We start from the raw sequence: 22,638 nt of genomic DNA on the forward strand, positions 1-22,638 counted from the left end.
TAACTGCTTGAGCTAGAAGGCCAAGCTGCTAGCCAGAGCGGGGAGAAAGGTTTTTATCTTTTGAGGAGGTGGAGTGGTTCTTACATCGTCTGAATAGCACTGTCACGCGTCCTGGAAGTATTTCTGTATGAAGGGTGGAGAACAGTAAGGTATAACGGGTTACGATTATTGTATGCTACTGGATCAAAGAAGGAAAGTAATTTCTCAGTGTATATAGGATTCTGTATGAATGTTTTTTTATCTAAATCAGTTTTATTTTTCTAACACAGGCCATTGGTGGGTCATAGGCTATTTTCCAGGGCCTACAAAAGATGACTGGGAAATGCATAGCTACTGGGAATAAGCTTAAATTTGCTGCACTGTGGTCTGGCTATCCATCAGAAAACCTTTAAGAGTGTCCATTCTGCAAAAAACCTGAAAGCACCTAACCTACTTAGTAAATGGGCTCTGTTTAAGAAGAACAGGACGGAAAAAGTAATAGCCGAATAGAAAAAAAACAGTGACCTAGAACCTAGCATGCCTCTGAAGGAAGAAGATAATACCTTAACTGACTCCACCTCCATCAGAATGCTAGGGGATTTTTGCCAGATCTGGGAACTAAAACACCACAGGATATAAAGAGTTACATGACCTGCTCTTTGGAGCAGAAGGGATGAAGGAGGAGAGAAAGCTTTAAACAATATTTGAAGAATTCTCCCCTTTGAGGCACAAAGAGAGAAATACTTTGTGAGTCAGGGGCCAGGATTAGCTGGTCAGACCCTAAAGGAGGACCACTCAAAACAATGGCTCCAGCAGAGCTGCAAGGCAAAGGATTTTGGATTGGGCTTTGCCAAAATGTGGTGCAAGAACAAATAATAAAGAGTGGTTAGATGCAAGGAGGAACTGGGACTAGGAGCTGTGAGTTCTCTCTCCTCCTCATGCCCACATCCACATCCAAGGTGGGAGACAATCTCATTAGAAATTGTGCAACTCTGCCCGTAGATTTCAAGGCAGGAACTGTAGGGGGTCTAGTCCCACGATGTTCTGTTCTGCTTTATGGTTTTAAGATCTCTTCTGAGGCTTTAAGAAAATTGGCACTGCCGTTGCTGCCAGCAGAAGCAGAACTGCCTTGTCAAGGCTGCCCTGCTGAGGTACTCATGGTCAGCAGGAAGGCCCCGTGTGAGAGTAGAGGTGCATGATTCAGTACTGGTTTATGGGGACGGTTAAAAGACTTGATAAAAGACCCAGAGGATGCTCAGTGAGGCCACCAGAGGTTAAAATTGTGTGTAAATCAGGAATCATGACAACCCAGAGGCAAGAAAACAAGACCATGGGAACACAGCTTCCCTGGGAATATCCATTATTTAAACTTTCATCTTAATTCCTTTTGCAGAGAGGCAAGGACAGCTGAAAACAGCTCTACTGATCTCTTGATGGGACTCTGTCTGCATTATGATGTTGGAGTTTGGCCTTGTAGTGTAAAGCAGTTAGAAAATATTTCTACTCCCATTTCTGCAAAATCTAGTTCTGCAAGCTGGTGCTGTGGAAACCATGATACCTTTTGTAAAGCAGTTAGCATACTGGTAACAAAAAGGTTAAACTTCTAAATTTTGGAATTACTTTAAAGCTGACCAGCCTCCTTTCTAATGTTTGAAGACCAAAGATCCCAAGAGAAATGCTAACACTGTGATGAATAGCAGGGAGTAAAAGGTAAACACTATGGTTTGCTTTGGACTGAGGCCAACTTTTTGCAGTTTCTGCAGCCACACTGAGGTCTCATAGTGGTTGACTGGACTCATCATTGTACATGGACCATTGGATTTACTTCCTAACATTTCAAACTCGCTGTTTTATTTTTATATACAATCTAGAACATAGAAATAATTGGTATCAGCAACGTTGGAATGTTACATACTGCTAAGCTGGGAAAAAAGAAAGGGAGCAACGGAAAGGCTCCTTTTGGTGTAACTTTCATCTGTGGCTGCTATTCCTTCTGTGTCATACACAAAAGGTGTTTCACCCTCAGCTGGCATTCTTGGAAAGGTAATGCTGTCCTCGGCTTCGTAGCTGAGTAAAACTCAGTTTCCTCCTCTGTACAGAGCGTCAGAACTTGTGTTTATTGAGGCAGTGCATGCACCAGTTAAAAGGGATCAAAATAAAGCAGCTTCTGTTCAAGTTGAAACTTACAGTTTCAAGCAGCACAATGTGGAGGCAGAAAGTTGAAAAAGCGAGCTCTGCCTTGTCCTCTCCCCTCTGGGAGGAGGGATGCCCTGGTCCAGACATCCCACGCTGTAGCAGTGTCAGCATACTCTCAGCGTAAACAGGGAGTCAAATCCACTGGTATCGACAAGTCAGTGATTTTACACTTCTGCGACTTCGAGGGAATTGCTCTAGGTGGAGAGGGGTGAAAATGAGGGCAGAGTCAGGCCCAGTACATTTCCTCTGGCTGGAAGGAGAAACCAGGCCTTCATCATTTTGTTCAAGCTATACAATAAAATCCTTCAGTGCAGCCTATTCCAAATGCATGACACTCTGCAGAAATGAGACTGGGCATGCCTGCCAGCAGCCTTGAGGCAGATGCTCTCTCCCGTTTACCAAGGCACTGCATCATCTCCTAGGCTGAACCATGTTGTTGCCAACATTACGGACTCACTGCGATGCGTCAAAGCCCCCCCAGCACGGACACTGAACTGCACAGCCTGCCACCGGTTTACTGTCTCCTCAGTGTATCGGGGAGGGGGGGAACAGGAGTGTATACACGCATAGGCACACACACAAGGTACACACGTACATTCTCTCTCTCTCTCTCACACACACGCGCGCGCGTGCGCACGCACAGCCCAAGGGAGGTAAGTCCAGCCCCCAGCAGCGGGGCCATCCTTCTGCTGCTGGATTTTTCCAGCCAGAGCATCTTGCCGGCTCTGCTGTAATTTATGGAAATTGGTTTCTGACGTGGGGGTTTTTCTGTTACGGCAGGAACCCTCCGACTGGAGGAGGCAGAGCTGCAGTCAGGGCACGGGAAGAGAGGGAGGCGAAGAGGTGGGGGGCAGAGGGACACCGAGGGAGTGGAGAGGACAGAGAAAGAAAAAGACACAGGGACACTTCAGAGATGGGTGAGTTATAACTAACAGAGCAGGAAGAAAGGCAGAGAAAGGGAGAGAAGAGCTGTGGGGAAGGGAAAGGGAAAGGAGCTCGGAGACTGACTCGGTCTCAGGAGGGCAAACGCCAGGAGACGAGTTCAGGGAACACCCCAGCATATCAAGAAGGACCTGTTCTGTCTGAACCTTCACCATGAGCACAAGGAAGAGCTGCCCCCTGCCACTGGGGCAAGGAGACCGGGAGGAAAAGCACGGTGAGGGTACTCCTGACCTGCAGCGACAGGAGTGTGAGGTGGAGCTGAGGAACAAAGCTATTCTGCAACAGAAGAGGCGCCTTAAACAGGCCACCCAGTTTGTGCACAAGGACTCTGCTGACCTGCTGCCCCTGGATGGCTTGACAAGGCTTGGCACCTCCAAGGATCTGGTGAGTCCAGTGGGACCCCATGTGGGAGGGGGTCCTCCTAATAGCCTTCATCCCAGTTGGGAACTGCTGTCAGGCTTTGTGAAAGGGTCATGTGTTCAGCAAAGATGAAACTTCCCTTCAGCATCATCTAGGAGCAGGTCAGGGTGAGGGGAAAGAATGAATCACTCATTTTTTTTCATCCATCTTCCCACGCATCCCTTAGGAACCAAACTCCTCACAGAGGCAGGCAGACATGGACTGGAGGGACGCTCCAGGATCCAACTTTCCACTCACCCCGTACACAGATATGTTCGTCTGACATGTATGTTTCATATGGGACGTCTCCGAAAGCCCCCGTGTATTCCTGCATGATCCAGCTCAAAAGCAGACTCCTTTCTGGACTCCGCAGGGAGGGAAGCACAGCTAACTCCGAGAGGATAACGTTTGACCTTGTCACCTTTTTGCATTGTTCTCTTTCCCCCCACTCTTTGGATTTCAGAGGGGCAAGCGCAGGGCAGGATCGCTAGCCAGGCGTGCAGGCAGCTGCAGTGGCCAGCACCAGAGGATGCCACCTCTGGGGAGGAGGCAGAGGAGCGAGGCCTGTGGGTGTCTCCTTGTGGAGACATGGAGCAGGGAGCGTCAGGGAGGGGATCTGTTCCAGGAGCCTGGGCAGTCTGTGGTCTGCAGGGACTTCCTCAAGGCTGGGAGCGTTTCCCACAGGATCTTTGCTGGCTTACCTGCATGCATCTCCCTCTTGCTCTGGCAGTTTTGCTGTCTGACTTCTCTCTACTGTGGAGTTTAACTGCTCGAGGTTGCAGAGGTCTAAACCATTATCCCAAACGGTTTAGACTGGCCTGGGTCTGGCCAGTGGTGGGGGCAGAGCCACTTATTCCAGCTGTGCCAGCGGGTGCCATAGAAGATGTTGCCCCTCCCTGCAGCCTGTCCTTCCCTCTGTAACCTCAGACCATGGCAGCAACACCACAGATGCTCATGTGTCGGTATCGCTGGTTGTGTCCCAGCTCCCGTGGCAGGCCCCATGGCTGCCGGCAGCGAGGCGCTGCTGTGCACGGGGCACAGACGTGTGGGACAGGCAGGGTCCCAGGCACCGGGCTGGAATGGAAGCCATGCTCCGGGCTGAACCCCCCGGGCGCAGAGGCTTTGCCACGCACAGATGAGGGGTCAGTGCCATGTTCCTGTGCCGCTGCGCCCTGCTGCTCCTGCCGGCCTCCCCACAGCCACCTCAGCTGCTGCTGACAGTCGCTGGCTCAGCGGGGTCAAGGGTGGCTCCTCAAAAGCTGTCACCTCATGCTCCGCCAGCCCTTCCCAGCCACACACACGGCTGCCAGCAGGGACCCCTCTGGCCCTGGACGCAGCCGCTGTCTGAAGTGCAAGAGGGAAGTCACGTAAGCGTTATACTGGTGAGGAACGGGGCTGCTCCTGCCCGTGGGGAAGGATGTCTGGCCACACCGGAGCCTGGAGGGCCTGGAGGGCCTGGAGGCCGGCGGCAGGGGCTGGCTATGCTGGCCCTTCGTGCCCCGCAGTGCTGCGGCTGAAGCACCCCAGGAGGGGACAGCCAGCGTACCCTGCGGCTCTCCCTTGTACAGCTTTTGGCAGGGAACGGGGAGGAGCCGCTCTGGAGTCTTTCAGTGCACGTTTGCTGAGCCCAGCTGCAAAGGCAGAGAGGAGCATGTCTACCTGCTTTGCTTTGGAGTTGACTCCTGTCACACCGTGCCCCCAGACGACAGCTGCGGTGCCAGCCAGCGGCCCCCGTGAGGGTCCTGCCAGTACGGCTGGCTGCCCAGGCCTCCGGAGGCTGGCACTCTGATGCCCCACATGTTTGCTCCAGCTTGTCTGGGTCACTCGCCACAAGCAGCTCTCCTGCTCAAATTAACCATGCTAGGCAGGAGACTTCCTCGCACGCAGGTGGCATTCCGTCACCGAAAACCACTGCGTAGTTCATGTTTGGTTCATAGCAGAATGGCTGCAACATTTTCACCGTGGAGTTAGGGAAGCAGTGAGTAAAGCATCACATCTTTTCTGCCACGGAAACTTTGCACTGGTGTTAGAAGGCACAAAATAACGTGTGGCACCTGTGCAAAGTTCTTACACATCGTGCCATATCTGGGGTCAGTGCAGTAGCTGCGGTACCTCATTTCTGGTTTACCTTGGGGCGAGAGGAGAACCAGGCCGTAGATTTCCAAGAGCAATTCAGCAGTCCCTGCAACCTGAAGGGCTGTTGTGATATTGCTGTGATGTTTTGGGACCTGCAAATCAGAGTCCAAGATATGCTTTCAGGCACTCCTCTGGCCCCGTGCAAAACTCTGTCTATGTCTCCTAAATTGATCTGTCACCCTCCTGTAGGACAGGGCTGCAGGGCTGCAAACAAAGCAGCAGCAGGAATTGCTGGAGACGTTGATCTTGGAGAGAGCACAGAACACCCCTAGAGTCCTCCAGCACTTACGCTGAGAGTTTAATTCCCCAAAATAGGTCTCCATTGACAGTGCCAGAAACTCCAGCTGTGGCAGCCCTGCATGTCCTAAAACTGGAGCAAGGCCCTGTGTCATTTAGAACTACATGTTTTCTTATACAACGTCAGGCTGTTGATTTTTGCCACTCTTTTCTGTGTATTTTGTGTGTGTGTTCAGCTTATGCAATGCATCCAGCACTGTCTGGGATTTGATGGGCCCATCACATCTCTGGCAATGAGTAATTACACATTTCAGTGCAGACCTCGCTTTTTTTTCCAGATTTATAACAACTACAAGCATGACACATTTTTTTTTAAACGGAGAAGAAAAATAAAGTAGCTGCACGAGCTAAACCATCCTGAAAGTACCAAGAAGGTCCAAATATCTGGCTTCTCCCTTCCCAAAAATCAAGATCCCAAGCTCATATCGGTTCCCTAATTATAGCGAGGCCTTGAGATTTCACTTTGGAGAGCCTGAACATGATGAGTTGCGCTGGGAACCTGCTCTCACCCTTCTAAGAGCCCTGAGAGGGCCTCCCTCCCAGCCGCTGGCCACAGCTCCTTCGGGTCCTCCCTCACCACCCTCTTCATCTCGCTGTTTCTCACCAGCCCAAGAGAGACAACAATCACTCCTCCGTCCCACTGGAGAGACAGAAGACAGGGAGGGCCCCAGGAGTCTGCTCCTGAACCCGATGCCTGCACAGTCCCAAAGCTCAGCTAATCCCCATCAGTGCTTGGCCTCTTCCCAGCCCAAGTGACAAGAAGGGGACAGAGGTGGCAGCTGCAAAGGGCCTGCTCTTTCTGTGGGAAAGGCTGTGGGGAGAGGGAAAGGTCCTTTGCATGCCAGATTGTGAGAGGAGACAGGAGGGAGGATGGGAATTTGGAGACCTGCTGTCAGTCCCCTGCCCTTTTCCCATGGCCCAGATTTTAGCTGGCAGCCAAACTGGCACTGTGCTCGGAGTATTTACGGAGTAAACTACAACAGCCAGCTGTGCTGTGGGCCTGCACAGTAAGCTGGGAAAAGACCAGGAACACAGAGATATTTTTACCTCACTTTTACAACTACTGCAGCGTCTCTTATGCAGCATGTGAGGGGTCTGACTCCTGCCCCTTGAGTGACGGGGAGGCAGGGGCATGAGGGACGCGGCACCTCGCAAAGAGCAACACTGAGCGCAACTGAAGGGCCAGTAACAGCCCTCCTGCTCCAACCGTGGGGTAAAACCGACAAGTCAGTGCGCTTCAAGTTGCAATTTACACACTTTCCTGGCCTCAGCCCCCTGACCAAGCATAAAGCCAGTCCGAAGCACACATACACTAAGGTTAATAACAGCCCAGCGCATTGGCAAGTCTGGTCTCATTCAGATGCTTGGCCTGTGCATTGATAAGATCCTACATCAAACTGCTTCGCCATCTGGAAGTTGATTTTAAACATTTGTTTTGAGAAAGATGAAAACAATGGTTTATGCTGTAGCACATCAGCCACTGTAGATTCTTTGCCTTTCTTCACATAGGCAGTTGTTACTGAGACCGCTATTGTCAGCCCTGAGCAGCTGCTCTCCTGCAGAAGGACCATGGGGCCAAGTACATGGAGAAAGGACAAAGCAACCTGCAACAGGCCTTCTCCATTGATGCTGCCCATAGTTGATTTCGTAGCTGTGCAGGGACTGGAGGCGCTGGATCAACACCAGGCAAAAACTAGAGCATCAAGCCGATGACAAAGGGAGCTTTCTTTCCAAAGCAACACTTTCCTGGGTGCATATGCAATGCTGGGACAAGAAGTTTTTCAAAATTTTTCATCTCCTTTGGTGCACCTCCTCTTCTGCCCAGAAGAAAGGAAATAGAAATGAAGTAGGAATGTGGGATACATGAGATATGAATGAGATACTTGAGATGATAGATAGGAATAAAGTTCCTTCAGCTGTTGGTCTGGCTGATGGTGCTCCCTTCTAGCTGTGAGCAAGTAAGGGCTTCATAGATGCTCCCCCAACAGGGAAGGGAATCAAAATAGTATCACTTCTGATGAAAGGAAGCAGAGACAGACTCCAAAGAACATCAGAAGCTAGTTTTAGTTTTATATGCAAGGGAAGCTTCCCACCTCACTACAAATAACCATTTGTATACATAAAATTTCTAGAGTCCTGCCTTCTTACCCACACGTACATCACACACTTGCTGGGTCCCCTGTCCCCTCCCGCATTAGAAGGTGTGAGCATGCCTGGTTGGATGTCAGTGCACACCCACCAGGTAGTGTGTTGCAGGACCTGAACAGGTACGAAGCTGCTGAGTGCATGTTTAGCTGAAGGAACAGCTACGTGTGGGGGAAAACACGCATCAGGCATGCTCTTCTCCTCCAGTAACTGCGTCGCAGAGACCTGCCTGTCACAGACATCCCAACACTTTATCATCACCTTAGTGGCTACAGAAAAAACCTTGGGATTTTGGGATAAGTCTGTCTTTCATCATTATGATCAGTTGGGTTCAACATTTGCAGTCTGCTTCCTTGGGCTAGCAAAAGTCCTTGTCCTGAGCTCCATACTTAGCTGGGATTTCTCTTTCTTTGTGATGGAGACAGCAGCCGCATAGTGTGGTCCAGAGGCGCCTCTTGGAAGGCAATCTGAACAAGCTGCGGGGCGAGACCAGGGTTCAGTCTGCATGGGTTCAATCTCCGCTGGCAAAAGACCAGGATGAAAAGATGGAAAAGGGAGAGGACAGGAGAAAAGAGACTTCACACCTGCTGATACAGTGTCAGGTAAGGCAACAACATGGCGCTGATTTCACAGTGATGGCAAATGCTCGGTGAGCTCCAGCTGCCCCACTCCAAGGGCCATGCAAAGTTATTAATTGCAAAGCCAGCTGCAGCCAGAGAGAGCAGATTTCCCACATGGCCTCACCTAGAGTTTGGATTCCGTTCTTCCCACAGACAGAGGAAAGCTTTTCTGCCACATGCATTCTAGTCGTCTATATTTGAAGATAAATTACATTACTCGCATCTCCTTCCTTTGGAGGCCAGCTTTTCCGTGATATGAGGTATTTCATAGCTGTATACAGAAGCATGGAATGTCTCCTTACTACTCTAATACAGGTGCCTCTAGTTAATTTACACTTACTGGAGCCGGTCTGGTCTAATTCTCTCAGGTGTCAAAGGACCGCCTACGAAAGTGGCTGTGTTCTGAATTAGCACTGTTGCATTTCTTGATGAAAGCAGTATTTTTAGCTCCCTTTTCTTATATCCTCCCGTGAGCAGAACATGCTCCTTCCTGGCCCCTGTAGGTAAGAAAGCACATCCAAAAGCTGTGCCCATGGAAGAAGGCTGCATGGTTAGAGCTGTTCAATAGTATGCAGATACAAGACTCACCAAGATGTAGACCTGGTATATAAAATTCATTTTAAAGCTGCATTTATTTCAGTCACCTGTCATAAAAAACATCTCACATGTTAGAGTGTGAAGTCTACACTTCCAGGAAAACCACATATACCTTTGAAAATTCAGTTGGCACAAGTAATTATATGAATACAACCTGGTGGCAAATTTCTGAAACGTTCAGACCAGGTGTCTCAATACCACGCAAAGCCACTGTCTGGTTTGTTTTCCAGCTTCGACTGTTGCAGTTAGGCGTTGCTTGTCCTGGGTTTTAGTCTCTGCTGTAGCTAGGTTAACATAACCATACTTGGAAAAACAAACCAGTGGGATGAATGGCTCTCAGGGTAATTTGTCCAAATAGCTGGAGTCTTTTTTTTTTTTTAACAAATGAAGGAATTTCTTTTTTTTTTAATCACCACTCTATATTGTTTTGTAAGAGGAAACTCAGTGATAAACGGTGGGGGGTTTACCAGTCACATACATTGAACAAGGACAGGCATGTATAGGTATCATGTCCCAGGGGCAGCAGCTAACTCAGCTTCAGAGTCCACTACTCATTCCCCTCTTGTGTTTCTAACGGACCGTACCCCAGCTCTCACACACATGTTTTCCTTCAGGAGGAAGGTTAATGGACTCCACAGTCCAAGAAACAGGTCTAACGCTGCACTTAACTCCCTCTGAACTCAGTACCTTCTCTGCAGGCATTTCTCTCTTTTTCTGCCCTTCTTAAGAGCCAGTCACTGCTTTCCACACTTAGTCTTCTTACATTGAAGGCAGGGAAGCTCTCCTTCACTTCTTTTTAGTCTTGCTGCTTTTCATGTTCACATTTGTCAACTTCAAAAAGACTCGCCTGTAAGTAACAGCTCTATGGCAGGAAATGGCACTCAGGCTGCTGACCTGGCACCTTTTGGAAATCTGCTTGACTATGGTGTAGTTTTTATTAGAAATGGAACACGACCCCAGTGAAGTCTCTTCTCTCTGACAGCAGCTCCTGAGAAAAGATCATCCACCAGCATAAAGCTTCCATCTACAGTCAGGCAAGTATGCTGGAAATTTCAAAGTGGTAACAAATGCATCACCCGACTAGTAACTGAACTTGACTAGGAAATAAAACTGAATATATGTAAACTTCAGTGGTACAAGGAGATTCAGGCAATGAGTGTTTTCACTCTAACAGGTTATAGTTGCCCTGTGCCAAAGGCCTTTTTAAGTTTCAGAGATCACAGAGAGACCCAGTCTATAGCAGTTGTACTGCACTGTCCCTCACCCTCTTATTTACTTGGGTGGGTTGCTCACATGGTGCTTTAGCAGAACTTCCTCCTTTTGTGGGAGTTTTTGCAAAGCACTTTGGAAAGCTTGTCGTGACTGGCATCTGCATCATAAAATCAAGCAGCTATTTTTTGTGGTGAGGCTTGTCTCTTGCTGACTTGGAAATAGATGCTAAAAGATTCCACTGCTATCCCAAGCTGCTTTTCCTCTGTGCTAAAGCAATGTGGAATTAATCAGCCTTGGTTGGTTAAAGCAGCTTCTTGGCTTTGGAACTGGCACTACTTCAGAAAACAGAACTCTTTATAGATGGTGATCCTTACTGATTCTTCTCCCCTCTTTCTCTTTCTTGGAAATCCAGATAATTAACCTTTAGACAAAGACTAATGGTGACTGGTAGTAACAGACTGAAAATTCTGAGGCAGAGATGAGAGTGGGTAATGTGATGAAAAGTCCTTTTAGTCCAAGAAGGCTTGCAGTACTCCTTACCTAATCTGCACTGTGTTTGTGGTATGCTGGACTAAGGACTCTCCTCAGGCTCCTGGTGAGTTCTCCGGGCAAATACTGGTATAACTGGAAGGTGGATAGCTTTTGTGAGGCTGGCGGAGCTGTGCAGGGCTGTTTACTACTGAATGAGACAAAATGTTGTTTTCCACAGAATAATCACTGTTCTGTTACATCCTAGCAAGTTTTGAACTTGCAACTTTCCCAGTCTGCTCTGAAACAAAACTCAAGAATCCGCTAGTGATACAGTTTAAATTTATTATTACAATGCTAACAGTTTGTGCATCTCAAGTCTGCCTGCTCCCAAAGTGGTTCCTTAGCAATTGCTATCGATACTTCAGGTCTTCTGTTTCTGAAGGGCTGATGTAATACTTTTTCAGTAGCTGGTCAATGAACAGTTGGCTTCTGTGAGCCACAGGGATGGTTAACACTTTCCCAGTAGAATCCATGTCTGTTAATAAGGAAGAGCGGATTCAGCCGGACGCTGTTAGCAGACTGCAGTCTGGGCAGATGTGGTAGCACACCTGACCTGGCGCTCATGGCTAATGCACCCACTTAGGTAGTGAGGAGGCACAGGGAAGCAGAGTACAGAGGCTGAGGTGGCAAATGCTTAGCACGTGTCTGCACTTAGTGCTTTATCTTGCCTCTCTGCTTAGTCTGGCCAGAATCCTTTCAGGCAGGGCTGATGTATCAGTGAGGACCAGAGAGCACAGACATTACAGAGCTCTAAAAGCAGAAGAGGAGGCATTTTGCCAAAGAATCAGAGGATGGTTTGGGTTGGAAGGGACCTTAAAGATCATCTAGTTCCAAACCCCCTGCCATGGGCAGGGATAAGGGACTGTCCTCTGACTCCAGTAAATTTCTAGGCTGTTTTCTCTCTAGAAGCCTGGACTTTGTAGCACCAGCTTTTGCAATAAATAGCTCTTGTCGTGTGGGATGTCTCCAGCTGGCCTTGGGGACCTCTATGGGCAGGCACTACTCCTAGTCCTGAATGTTTAAACCTGGCACGCCAGGCAGCCTGGAGCCATGGCGGTAACGTACGTTCTTGAACAAGCAGAAGTATTGCCAAAGTCGGGAGCTTCTAGAGTGCTTTGCAGCTCTTCCCCTTCTCTGATGCTCTAGCATGTTCCCTCACTCGCTTAAAGCAGATTTGTGCCAAAAGGCAGGAGGTGTGCAAGAGAATAGGTGCACATTCTGGGAACAGGCAGCAGCTCAGCTGGGTCTCCTACCAGCTCTGTCATGTGTGATCTGGATTACCGCAGGATGGCAGTTCAAGCTGCTCTGCAGTGAAATGGAACTGCTCATTTGTGAAGGAGCTGGGGGACTATTCCAGTCCAAATGTGCAAAAAACTGCAGAGAGGGCTTCTGAGGGCTGGTTTCTCTGTGGTCTGACTCTATTTCATGAGTCTTCCAGCTGGTATCATGTCAGTTAAGTTTTGTGTTCTCCCAGCCTGTGACTTTGCAATTCTGTGGCAATTTCCATACCATGTGCTGAAGAGCAGCCTTGGATCGAATGTAGATGCCAGTGCAGCTGAGACTGAGAAGCACATGATATAATGGGGAAGGCATAGTGCTGGCAGCCAGAAGTTTGTAAGATCTGTCTTGGCTTTGGCTTTCCTACAGTACTTGGCATTTTATGCTTCACTTGAGTGTTGTAAGAAGTCCCAAGTGTTTGCAGTCACATGGGACTGTTAATTAACCGGATATAATTCTTTGTGAATAAGATTTGCTTTTTTACATTAAAGGAGAAAAAGTGTAACAACCAAATCAGGAGCTGTTGAAAATATGCAGCTGTGCATATTTTCTCTGTGGATACTGCTTGAGCACTGCTCTCCTTTTTCCTGGATGAGGCCACACACGGTGAATGCTCTTCCTTCTAAAACTATTGATATTGTTTAAATATACATCATATATGCATATATGAGTCTTACATGGTTCTTGGTGAACTCTGTAAAACAATACAGGTTAAGATCTCTAGTTCCAGTGGTCTTGCAGTTCTTGAGAATTTCTCAATTAAGTGGCCATTCTAGGAACATGGTGTATCTAAATGTTCAGAATGATTAAATTCTCTACACTGATGTACTGCAGATGCAGTTTAGACCAGAGGAAAAGCTCCAAGACAAAACAGACTTGAAGCTTCCAGCATGTACTTTATGAGGTTGCCTTGAGTGCAATTAGCTCTTCCTTCTCTTTATTTTTTTTCCTTTTTGAACAGAACTCTATTGATGTCCTTGATAACCCTATTTTTTTAAACCTTTACCATATATGAGACCTGCTGTTACTTCAGTACCTCTGGCCTGCCATTAAGGACCTCTGTGCAGAGAAGACAGAAAACAGATGGCAAGCACATCTCCTGTTCCCTTTCAAGTGCAAAGGGATGAAGAAATAAAGTGGGCAAGGCACTGGGGATTATTCCAGTAAAATCATTCAGAGGTGACTTGGGTGCAGGGCATCCAGTCTCTCCCTTTACTAGATGACACCAGCTGTGAATATTGCAGTTGTAGTGTTTATGTCGTATTTCTTTAAAGAGCTGTCTAGGAACTTAATGTAAGCCCCACACAAATCAGAAGCCTCATGCTTAGGTTGTGTCTTGGATTCAGGACTCACTTGGATGTGTCAGTTATCTTGTGAACTGCCTTAAATTCAAGCTCTTCTCCGGTATGCTTGTCCTGGCGTGGTCCTGCTTCTCCCACAGACTTCTCCCTCTGGAAGCTTTTCAGCTGACAACAGATGTCTAACTCTGGAACATTGTTCCCTGTGACACCAGAAGAAATGGAGAGAGGAAAGCTACAAAGGCTGTAGCACGTGCTTATATTCCTTTAGAAGCTTTTATCATATCAGTTATTGCTCTGTTAATAAAATCTATGTGAGTTTTCTTAACAAATTCACAAGCATCTTTTGCCTGGAATACTGCTAAGTTAAAGTCACTGATAACAGATAAGTGTCTGGGCAATCAATAGAAATTGAAGAAGATGAATTAAAAAAAGCCTTTGGCAGAGGTTTGCAGAGCAGTGGGGAGACAACCGTTGTCTTCGACAAGTCTCCTGGTTTCTGCCTACTGCCTAAAGCACCACACCTTCGGCTGTGTGGCTAAGGAAGTTCTAAGAGATGGTCACACTGTTAGAGGACTGGGTATGCCAGTTTTGAGCCCACAGTAATTATCTGTTGTTATTTTTTCTAGTGCCAAGGTCAGGTATTGAAAGCAACTGTTAACACCGGGTGTCTACCAAATCTCATCTCCAAGAGCTGTTTAAACCAGCTGGGGTAAGTCTTTGCACAGCAGCAAAGGAGGGGTGGCTAAAAGAAAACCTATGGCAAGAAACTAGGCACTCTTGGTTCCCAGCCCCAGTGATAATTACTAGCAGCTTTGCATGTGCACATGGCTGTTTAGGAGAAGACGCAGAGGGTGGGCTACAGGGCAAGGCATCAGAAGCACTCACAAAGTTGTGTGCAGACCCCAGCCTAGGAGGCAGAGCTGCGTCATTCTCTCTGTGCGTACTGCAGGGCAAAGCAGCCCAGCTAAGGGTTAGCCTCAGCAGTGAGGAACCCAAATGGACGGCGCTTTATGGTTTTGCTTGTGGAGTCTGCCTCCAGTCATGCTGTATGAAAGAGATTCCTCCTCTTGTGGGCCTGTTCCCAATGAGACCGAGAAGCACTGCCATCAGTGAGAAGTCCTGTTTTTCCTCCTCTTCCTCCGCTTGAGGCAATAACACCTCTTGTGTCCCACAGGCTGGAAGAAGTGTCTGCCATGGACTGTGGAGACCTCTCTCTTCCCATATCCAGCGTTGTTGGCCGAGTAGAACATATGGAGTTGCAATTTGGCCAGGAGACAGTGCTGTGTTCAGCACTGGTTGTAGGTGAGAGTGCCAGCCCCTCCTCTCCCCCAGTTTTCCTGTGTCCCTCTTGCCCTGCCGAGGGCATTTCAAAGGATCTCTGGGAAAAGCATAATGGTGTGGGAGGTTGGTGATGTGGTCACCTCCGCTGCTGGCCAAGATTATTATGCTCTGTGTATATCCCAAATGTAACCACAGGCGAAGGGCATAGGAAGAGTACAGAGAAGACTGAAGATGTTGAAAGTGGGGAGAAATTAGGTGCTTTTTGGTCCTAATACAGAATGTGGAAAATTCTTGTGCCCTTCTAAAATAGACCTTTCCTAGCATTATCCAGACTGTTTGATTAGTACTCTGGTGCCCTATGTTCTCCCACTGAAAAGGCACTTTTGTCTTTGGCTGGATGGAGTCATCAGAGAAACTGATAGAGGGTACAGCTTATTCCCCAGAGTGTTTCTGTGTGTACTCATCTGCCTCTGCTGCAGGAGGCACCCTGGAAGAACCTGGTAGGCCCAGAGTGTTGGGTTTCCCTTGGTGTCCTGAGGAGGACCCTTTGAAGGAAGGAGCCTTAGGAGACAAGGTCAAGTCAGCAGGCACTGGAGCACGCCCAAAGAACGGCAGAGGCTGCATGTTCTGCATTTCCATCAAGCTGTACATATGCTGAAACCAACTCAGTCGTCTTTTTTCCCCTGTTCTTTCTCCCTATTAGTCTTCCAGCTTTACCCTATTCCCTTTGTTTGCCTCCTCATCTTTGATGAGTATTATCAATCTTCCAAGGCCTCCCTTGCTCCCTCTTTCCATGTCCATTCTTCCCACCTTCCTAGTCATCTAGAAGGGGCTTCCTCCTCTTCCACACTCCGGCTCACTCTTCTTCCCTGTTTTCCCCTCTACTTGTTCTTGCCCTTCATGGGGACTCCATACTAGCACCAGCACCACTGAATTACCCCAGTAACACCTATCCATTTTGATGGGATGTGGACATGGCTGCCTGAAAGGACCAGAATTGTTACATCTATGCCTTACATCTCCCTGTGCACACAGCGCTCTTGTTTATGTGGTGATAAATAAATTACGAAATACAGCCACACACAGGGCAAGCAGGTATCCAGGAAACATGGGGCATGTTAATGATGTCACGGGTGGCTGCTGAACCCTGGAGACTCTAGGAGCTGAGGATTCCTCCTTCCCTGCCAGTGAGGTCCAGATGGATGACTCTAACACCCACAAGGTTGCTCTTGACCAGTCCAATGCATGTTCTCAGTGGCAGGTTCAGTCAGCAGCAAGGCTGAAGTATTCCAGAGAGGCACATACAGAGAGGACACAGCCAAGGCCATCCACACAGGTTGCCACACACCTTTACTAGCCCTCACATCAGCAGTGCCTTTACCAGCGCTCACATCATTGCCAGCACAGATAGCCCAGTGCCCAGTCCTGGTCCTCCTCTGTCTGACCAGGATGGAAGTTCACTAGCAGAAGCTCATACATCCTCAGTCTCTAGCTTCACAAGCACACTCATATTCACAGTCTTCAAATAACAGCACAGCTTTTAAGTCTGTTTTATATCCATGTCTGGACCCTAGGTCCCTCACCTAGCCACTGACCCAGGCCTTGAGTCTTTCCAGATGCAGGTTTTTTTTCTACTTACTGGCTAGACCAGACTGAAGTTTTCTAGCTAATTATGTATACAAATCCACCAGCTTATAGCATTAAATTCACTGCAGAAATATAAATACAAGTCTTTCTAGTTAGTGGCATTTAGACCTCTCACACATATGCCCTGTCCTTTTCAGTTGCTGGTTTATAATCCTAAGGCTCCTGTGACCCTGGTCAAAATTGGTACCCAGAGCTCCCTTGCATGCTGATCTCTCCAGCTGCTGGCACTCGGGTGTATCAGCCCTATGACCTGTGCTCTCTTCCCCAGCTACTGGAACCCAGACTTCTCTTGCACACTGGCCCGCTCTAGTTGCTGGCACCTGTGAGTTATGTCCCCTTGTCCAGTTGCTGACACAGACCTATAGGGCCTCTGCTGTCCCTTCAGTTACTGGCACCTCTCCACGTGCCAGTCCCTTTGGTTGCTGACATCTAGATTATTTGCCCTTTAACCTGTGGCATCTTCTACATTTGCTGACACTTACGACTTGCAGCAGTCACACATAGGATAGAGAGGTTACACAGAAAAAAAATTACTTTATAAAATTATTTAATAAGAAGATCAGATAGATTGCGGCCATCAGGAGCAGGGTTTGGTCAGACAAGTGAACTGACCAACAGCCTGCTTGCATGTGACTGGCTCCCTTACTCCCTCTCCTCTTCATTATTCCATGCTTGTTCTTCCCTGATCCACCCTGCTGCTTGACTTCTCCTGCCTTTGGCCCTTCCCCTACACAGCCCATAGCAAGTTTTACGTGATCCCACAAGCCTCTTCTGATATCTCATAGTAAGTTCCAAACAATCCCACAAACCCCCTCAAATATTTCATAATACTCGTGATAATCATAGTTCCTTCCCCTTAGCTAAGAAGTTCACTTTGACCTTCTTCAGGGTTGTGCCTGAGTAGCTCCTTTAATGACCCACCAGTCAGTGGCAGACGGGTGTTGGTCTCTGGTATTGTCACTGTTACCACCCGCTTGTTAATGTTTGTGTGTTCAATTAATCACTTTCCTTGTTATTTGTTATTATTTACTTTATACTGAATAGACCATAACCACGTAACTTTATGAACCAGCTGCTCTCATATTCCACATCCTCTTACAGGAGAGACACACTTTCTTTAGAGGGGCAATATATATAGTCTTAAGCCTGATCAGTCTCTTTTCTCTTCTCAGATGATGAAATGCTGGAGTTTTGCATTGGTCTCCAGACTCTGTTATCTCTCAAGGTAAGGAACAGCTTCTTCCTTATTGCAGGACTCCTCTCAAGAAGTTTGCAAAGATTTGATTGCTGTAAGCATCAGGAATATTTACTTCAGGTCTTCCAGGGTGCTACCGGCAATGCTTGTTGCACAGCTGCGTGGCTGGCTGCAGTATGCTCTAATTCCTTTCCAGTCCTTCTTAAAGGTTTTAGGAAAGGAATCACCCAGTAGGATACTATCACATCTTCCATTCTTTGTATTCCTGACCATCCAAGTTGCAAAGGCAACGAGGGAACTGAAGAGGCAACAAAAAAAGAGGCAAAGCACGCTGTGTCACAAGTTAGATTTGTGTTGCCTTTGGAAGGCAGATGCGAACAAGCTCTGTCCTCGCTTTGAGCTAAGTGAAGCTGCACGATCACCATCAGCGTGCAACAGTAACCAGACACGAGTGGGAAGAGTCCTCTCCTTTTGTCAGCTCAGCTCAGGGTCAGTGCTCTGCTGGGCCTGGCGCCTGGGTGGCTCAGAGCATGGCTGCAGCAGGACAGCTTGCTCCTGCCTGTCAAATGTTTGTAGCCACATGTCAAACACATAAGCAGGGAAAGTCTTGGGCTGAATGACTGAGTCATGTGAGGACATCACCTCAGAGGGAGTCATAGGAAGAAGTGAGGCGAGTGGCTCTCTGAAGGGTTTGGAGAGGAATTCATTGAAGGGAATAGGAGCAAGGAGGCAGCATGGGGGACAGGGAGGGGAACTGTAAAGTCTCTACAAACCAAAAGTGGAGTTTTTTGATGGTTATACAGGTTTTCCCCAGTCACAGACATCATGAGATTTGCTATCTGAAATGTCCAGCAACTAACTGGCTCTCCCCGTCTTTAGTGTTGCATCGACTTGGAGAAAGGAGTCCTGAGATTTAAAGCACTGAGTCAAGAGCTGCCTTTTCTACATGCCTCTGAAGAACCTGGTCAGTGACTGGCTGCGTTCCCAAAGTCTAGGGCTGAGGAGACTTGCTGCCGTGAGAGAGAGATGAGGGTGAGGCTCACACGCCCCTAACCTTGCTGAGTTCTAGGCTGAGGCATTCGCTGGGGAGTTAGAAAAAGGCAAATGGGTGCTGGAAGCTGTTGTTGCTGGGAGTGCCTCATCTTGAGAGATATCCCTCCTTTCAGTGGACCCTCTTGCTTGTCCCCATGTGCTGAGTGGGCATTTTGTTCTTGTTTTTCTATCTGTCCCTAGTCACTCCAATTTCTACTTCTGTACTAAATTCACCCTACCCTTTTAATGACTTATTTTTACAATACCCTCTGTTCATGAGACAAGAGAGTCTCTGTGAACAGTCTCCGGTTGTTCTGTGGACAGGAGGACAGTGCTTTCTCCAAAAGCCTCAAAGATTGCCATGAGTATTTCCCACCTCTTTGCCTCAGTGTGAGAGGACTCCACTCCCATTTCTTTGTGGGAAGGGCTCTGTGGCCAGTCACCTCACTTGTACTCTGGGAAGCTGGATTTTACTACTTTTTCCTGGCTCAGAGCAGAAGAGAAGTATTTTCTTGGAAAAACCTTGCAGCAAGAACACTTTGAGAGTCCTTAATTCTAAGAAAACTTTGCAGAAATGCTGAGTGTAGATGCCTAGAGTACGGTGAACGCTCACAGGGGCTTGGGCTTTGCCACTGCATCCTTGGCCACTAAGCTATATTATATGAATAGCAATGCTGTTGGTGTTATATGCAGTAACCAGACTTGCACACCCTGTTCTTCTGACCAGGCCTCTCCTCTCTGCACTCCAGCTGCTAGAGCTACATTTCTGCCTCCTCTGCTGCACCATCAGAGATCCTGCCACTCACTTTAAATGCTGCGATGAATTACAGCACCCAGAGTCTTTTGCTCTGCCAGCTCCTTTCTTTCAACTTGAGATCTAGTGATACATCAGCCTCAAGTCCCAGCACCTCAGAGCCCATCAACTTTCCTACTCCTGCATGAAACAAAACCTAGACTTCCTTGCAGTATCAGCTCAGGTCAGAGAACTGTGAACTTGTCTGGGATGATCAGGGTGATTGTTAAATCACTTAATTGTTGGGGGGGTTTAATATTTTTTTTATGTGCATCCTAGAGCATAGCTGTATGACGAATATATAGTCTATTCTTTACTAGCTCTAGGAAAGATGCACCAGATCAGGGCTTGTTCCATGCCTTTTGACTACTTATTCACTACCTGCATTTTGCACAATGTCCCTTAGTCCACCCTTAGAATGTCACGACACCCCCGTTTTGCCTATCTTCTTGGATTAAACACTACTGGCTCTCTTCCTTTTTATCAAGCCTCTTGTTTCCATTGTGCTTGTTAAAGAATTTGTGTATGCAGTTTTGCTTTTTACTGTTAGTTCTTCCCTAAATCAGATGCTGCATGCTGTAGTTTAACATACGGTGAAATCAGCAGAGTACAGCCTGGCTGATACGATTTGGGATGCACTTCCCAGTGTTAGTTGGTGTGACTGGCATCTGCTCCTCCCACAAGCAGCATCAGGCTAGTGACTTTTATTGTTAGTCGTCATATCTTGCAGCTTCTGATCTGTTCCTTGGCTTCTTTGCCATTCTCCTACTTGTGCATCTGATTATTTCTGGCTGCATGAACTGCTTTCCATGAATCTCCTGAACGACACCAACGGTCCTCTCATTTAAGTCAGGACACATCTACTTGATGAGCCTGTCTTCCAAAGTACCAGTAATTCCTCCTGGATTTGTATCACTTGCGTGTCTGACTGGCTCCTCAAACCCAGGGGTCTTTAATGACAGGTCAGACTTGTACTAAACCATCCCGTGTCTCAGCTGGAATCTACATAGTACTTGGGTCAACTCTGCTGAAAATGTCGTGATAGATGAACCACCTGTTCCTACGTGCAGCAGCTTGCCTAGTTTCCAACTCTCATTGCCCTCTAAAAATGGCATGTGAAACAATGGCAAATAATCTGCTAAAGCCAGTAGATACCATGTCCATTAAAGCTCTTATGATTCATTAACTTTTATGCCCTATTTAAAAAAAAAAAAAAAGACAAACACTTAAATCCTAACCGTAAACATTAATGCTCACTCTAGCCCCAACACAAACCCTAAACTCTAACCCTCATGCTATCCCCTAACCCTATCCCTCACCCCTAACCCTAAACTTTAATGTACCCCCTAACCCTAAAACCTAAACCTACCCTAAACTAAACCTAAGCCTAACCCCTAATGTAACAGCTAACCACAAAACCTAACATTAACCTTAATGCTAACTCTAACCCCAAAGCAGTAATCCTACCCCCTGGCACCTAACCCTAACCCCTAACTCCCTAAATGTAACCACCTAACTCTAACCCCATACACCTAATTCCAAACCCTAACCCTAATCCTAAACTTAACGTTAACTCCGAATATGAAACCCTAACGCCGACTCTAACCCTATTCCCAACTTTATACCTAAGCATAACCCTATCCCTAATGATAACCCCTAACTCTGAACCTGTGTAACTAAACCTAACCCCTAACCCTTGCTCTAAACATATCCCTAACCCTACTCCTAACACTAATTGTAAACCTAACTGTAACTCCAACCAGCTAACCCTGTCCCTAACCCTGCTGGCTTTTGCTGATGCCCACAGGGGACCCTGCACCCCCCCAGAGTGCCCGAGGGCTTCTGCTGCGTTTTGCTTCGGCTTGAAGGGGCCCTGCTGCCTTCCAGAGCACAGCAGGGCTTTGCCAGCCTTTGCCAACACCCAGGCACATCTCCGCTGCCTTCCAGTGTCTTGACAGCTTTTGCTGGGCTTTGCTGGTGCCCACAAGGGGCTGCCAAAAGGCCACCAACAGCTTCAGTCCAGTGCAAGAGCTGTGCCTGGTGGGTGTCTGTTTTGGAGCTGGGCTCTGGCTAGGGTGAGGGTGTAGGTGTGTAGGCATCTTCCTGAACTCGGACTGAAGCCAACAGGAACCTTTCCAATGATTTAAAGGGTGCTGGATGGGATCCTACAGAAAATTGGCACGACTTTTGAGTTGACAATTCTATTTTGACTAGCGCCTGTCACAGCCCTGCAGATACTTGCATGCTAGCTGCTGCTGGAATTCACCAGCTGCTGTTCCTACATGTCAGCCTTGAAATAACTGGTTTTGCTTACCTTCAGAACATCCTACAGTCCTTCTGAAGCCTGTCTGTGATTCACATGCCTCATTTCTCAAATCACCAACAGGTTCCTCTGCAAATTAATTGCTACTGTAGATGAAAATCACCAGCCTTATCTATCCCTCTCCTCCCTGCATAATGAATCCTTTGAATTCTCCTTACTTTCCCCTGAGTGAATCATTCATTCTTTCACACTGGTAAGTGACAAATTTGCTTCTTCCAAAAGCAATTATTTCCTTTTTAGATAATCCTTTTAACACTGTCCTGTACCCTGGTTGCTAATACTCTCACATTGTGCTACCATCTTGCCAGCCTTTCCTCTTTGGTGTTAACAATTGCAGGCATAAATGTAGACCGTGCCACTTGTTGGTCAGAGAGGATGTTTCCAAGCAAGCACTAAATTAGCATGTGAGAGTTCTTTTCAGCTGTGAAATCAGCTCTAGAGCAGAAGACATGCCTTTCACCTTCCTCCTGTCCATGTCAGCTGAACATCCAGGTCCTTACAGTAAAGGTCTCTTCCACCCAGCCATTGCGGGGTCTGTTGTCAACAGTTAATTTGGAACCTCCCCATCAAGCTGTTGCAGGCAAAGCTTACAGAGAAAAACATTTATAGGACTAAATGAGAACTGCAGGTGGTAACACCATGGCTGACACCTCACTTCAACTCATTCCCTGAATCACAGTCTAATCCTACAGTGTCAGTACCTGGTTTCCTCATCATCAAACAGAACTCCTGTT

The 22,638-nt window shown here is 47.6% G+C and overlaps 1 protein-coding gene across 5 annotated transcripts; it reads left to right on the forward strand.

Annotated features, from left to right (window-relative positions):
* The first annotated feature begins 1,889 nt into the window (after positions 1 to 1,889).
* Positions 1,890 to 20,804, forward strand: NRIP2 (nuclear receptor interacting protein 2). 5 transcript variants are annotated; one of them, XM_055712595.1, is made up of 7 exons: positions 1,897 to 3,501; positions 8,520 to 8,696; positions 14,260 to 14,342; positions 14,808 to 14,935; positions 17,734 to 17,786; positions 18,636 to 18,720; positions 19,516 to 20,804. In XM_055712595.1, the coding sequence occupies exons 1-7, from the start codon at positions 3,271 to 3,273 to the stop codon at positions 19,542 to 19,544; spliced, it is 786 nt and encodes a 261-aa protein (XP_055568570.1). In that variant the 5' UTR covers positions 1,897 to 3,270; the 3' UTR covers positions 19,545 to 20,804. The 5 variants fall into 5 exon arrangements, 4 of the variants coding, with proteins under 4 accessions (XP_055568571.1, XP_055568569.1, XP_055568570.1 ...); XR_003562989.2 differs by having other exon boundaries at positions 1,898 to 3,501; positions 18,636 to 18,788; XM_005446049.4 differs by having other exon boundaries at positions 1,898 to 3,501; positions 18,636 to 20,804.
* Positions 20,805 to 22,638: the final 1,834 nt, after the last annotated feature.

This window comes from Falco cherrug, chromosome 5 (assembly GCF_023634085.1).
Source record: "Falco cherrug isolate bFalChe1 chromosome 5, bFalChe1.pri, whole genome shotgun sequence".
Classification (NCBI taxonomy): domain Eukaryota; kingdom Metazoa; phylum Chordata; class Aves; order Falconiformes; family Falconidae; genus Falco; species Falco cherrug.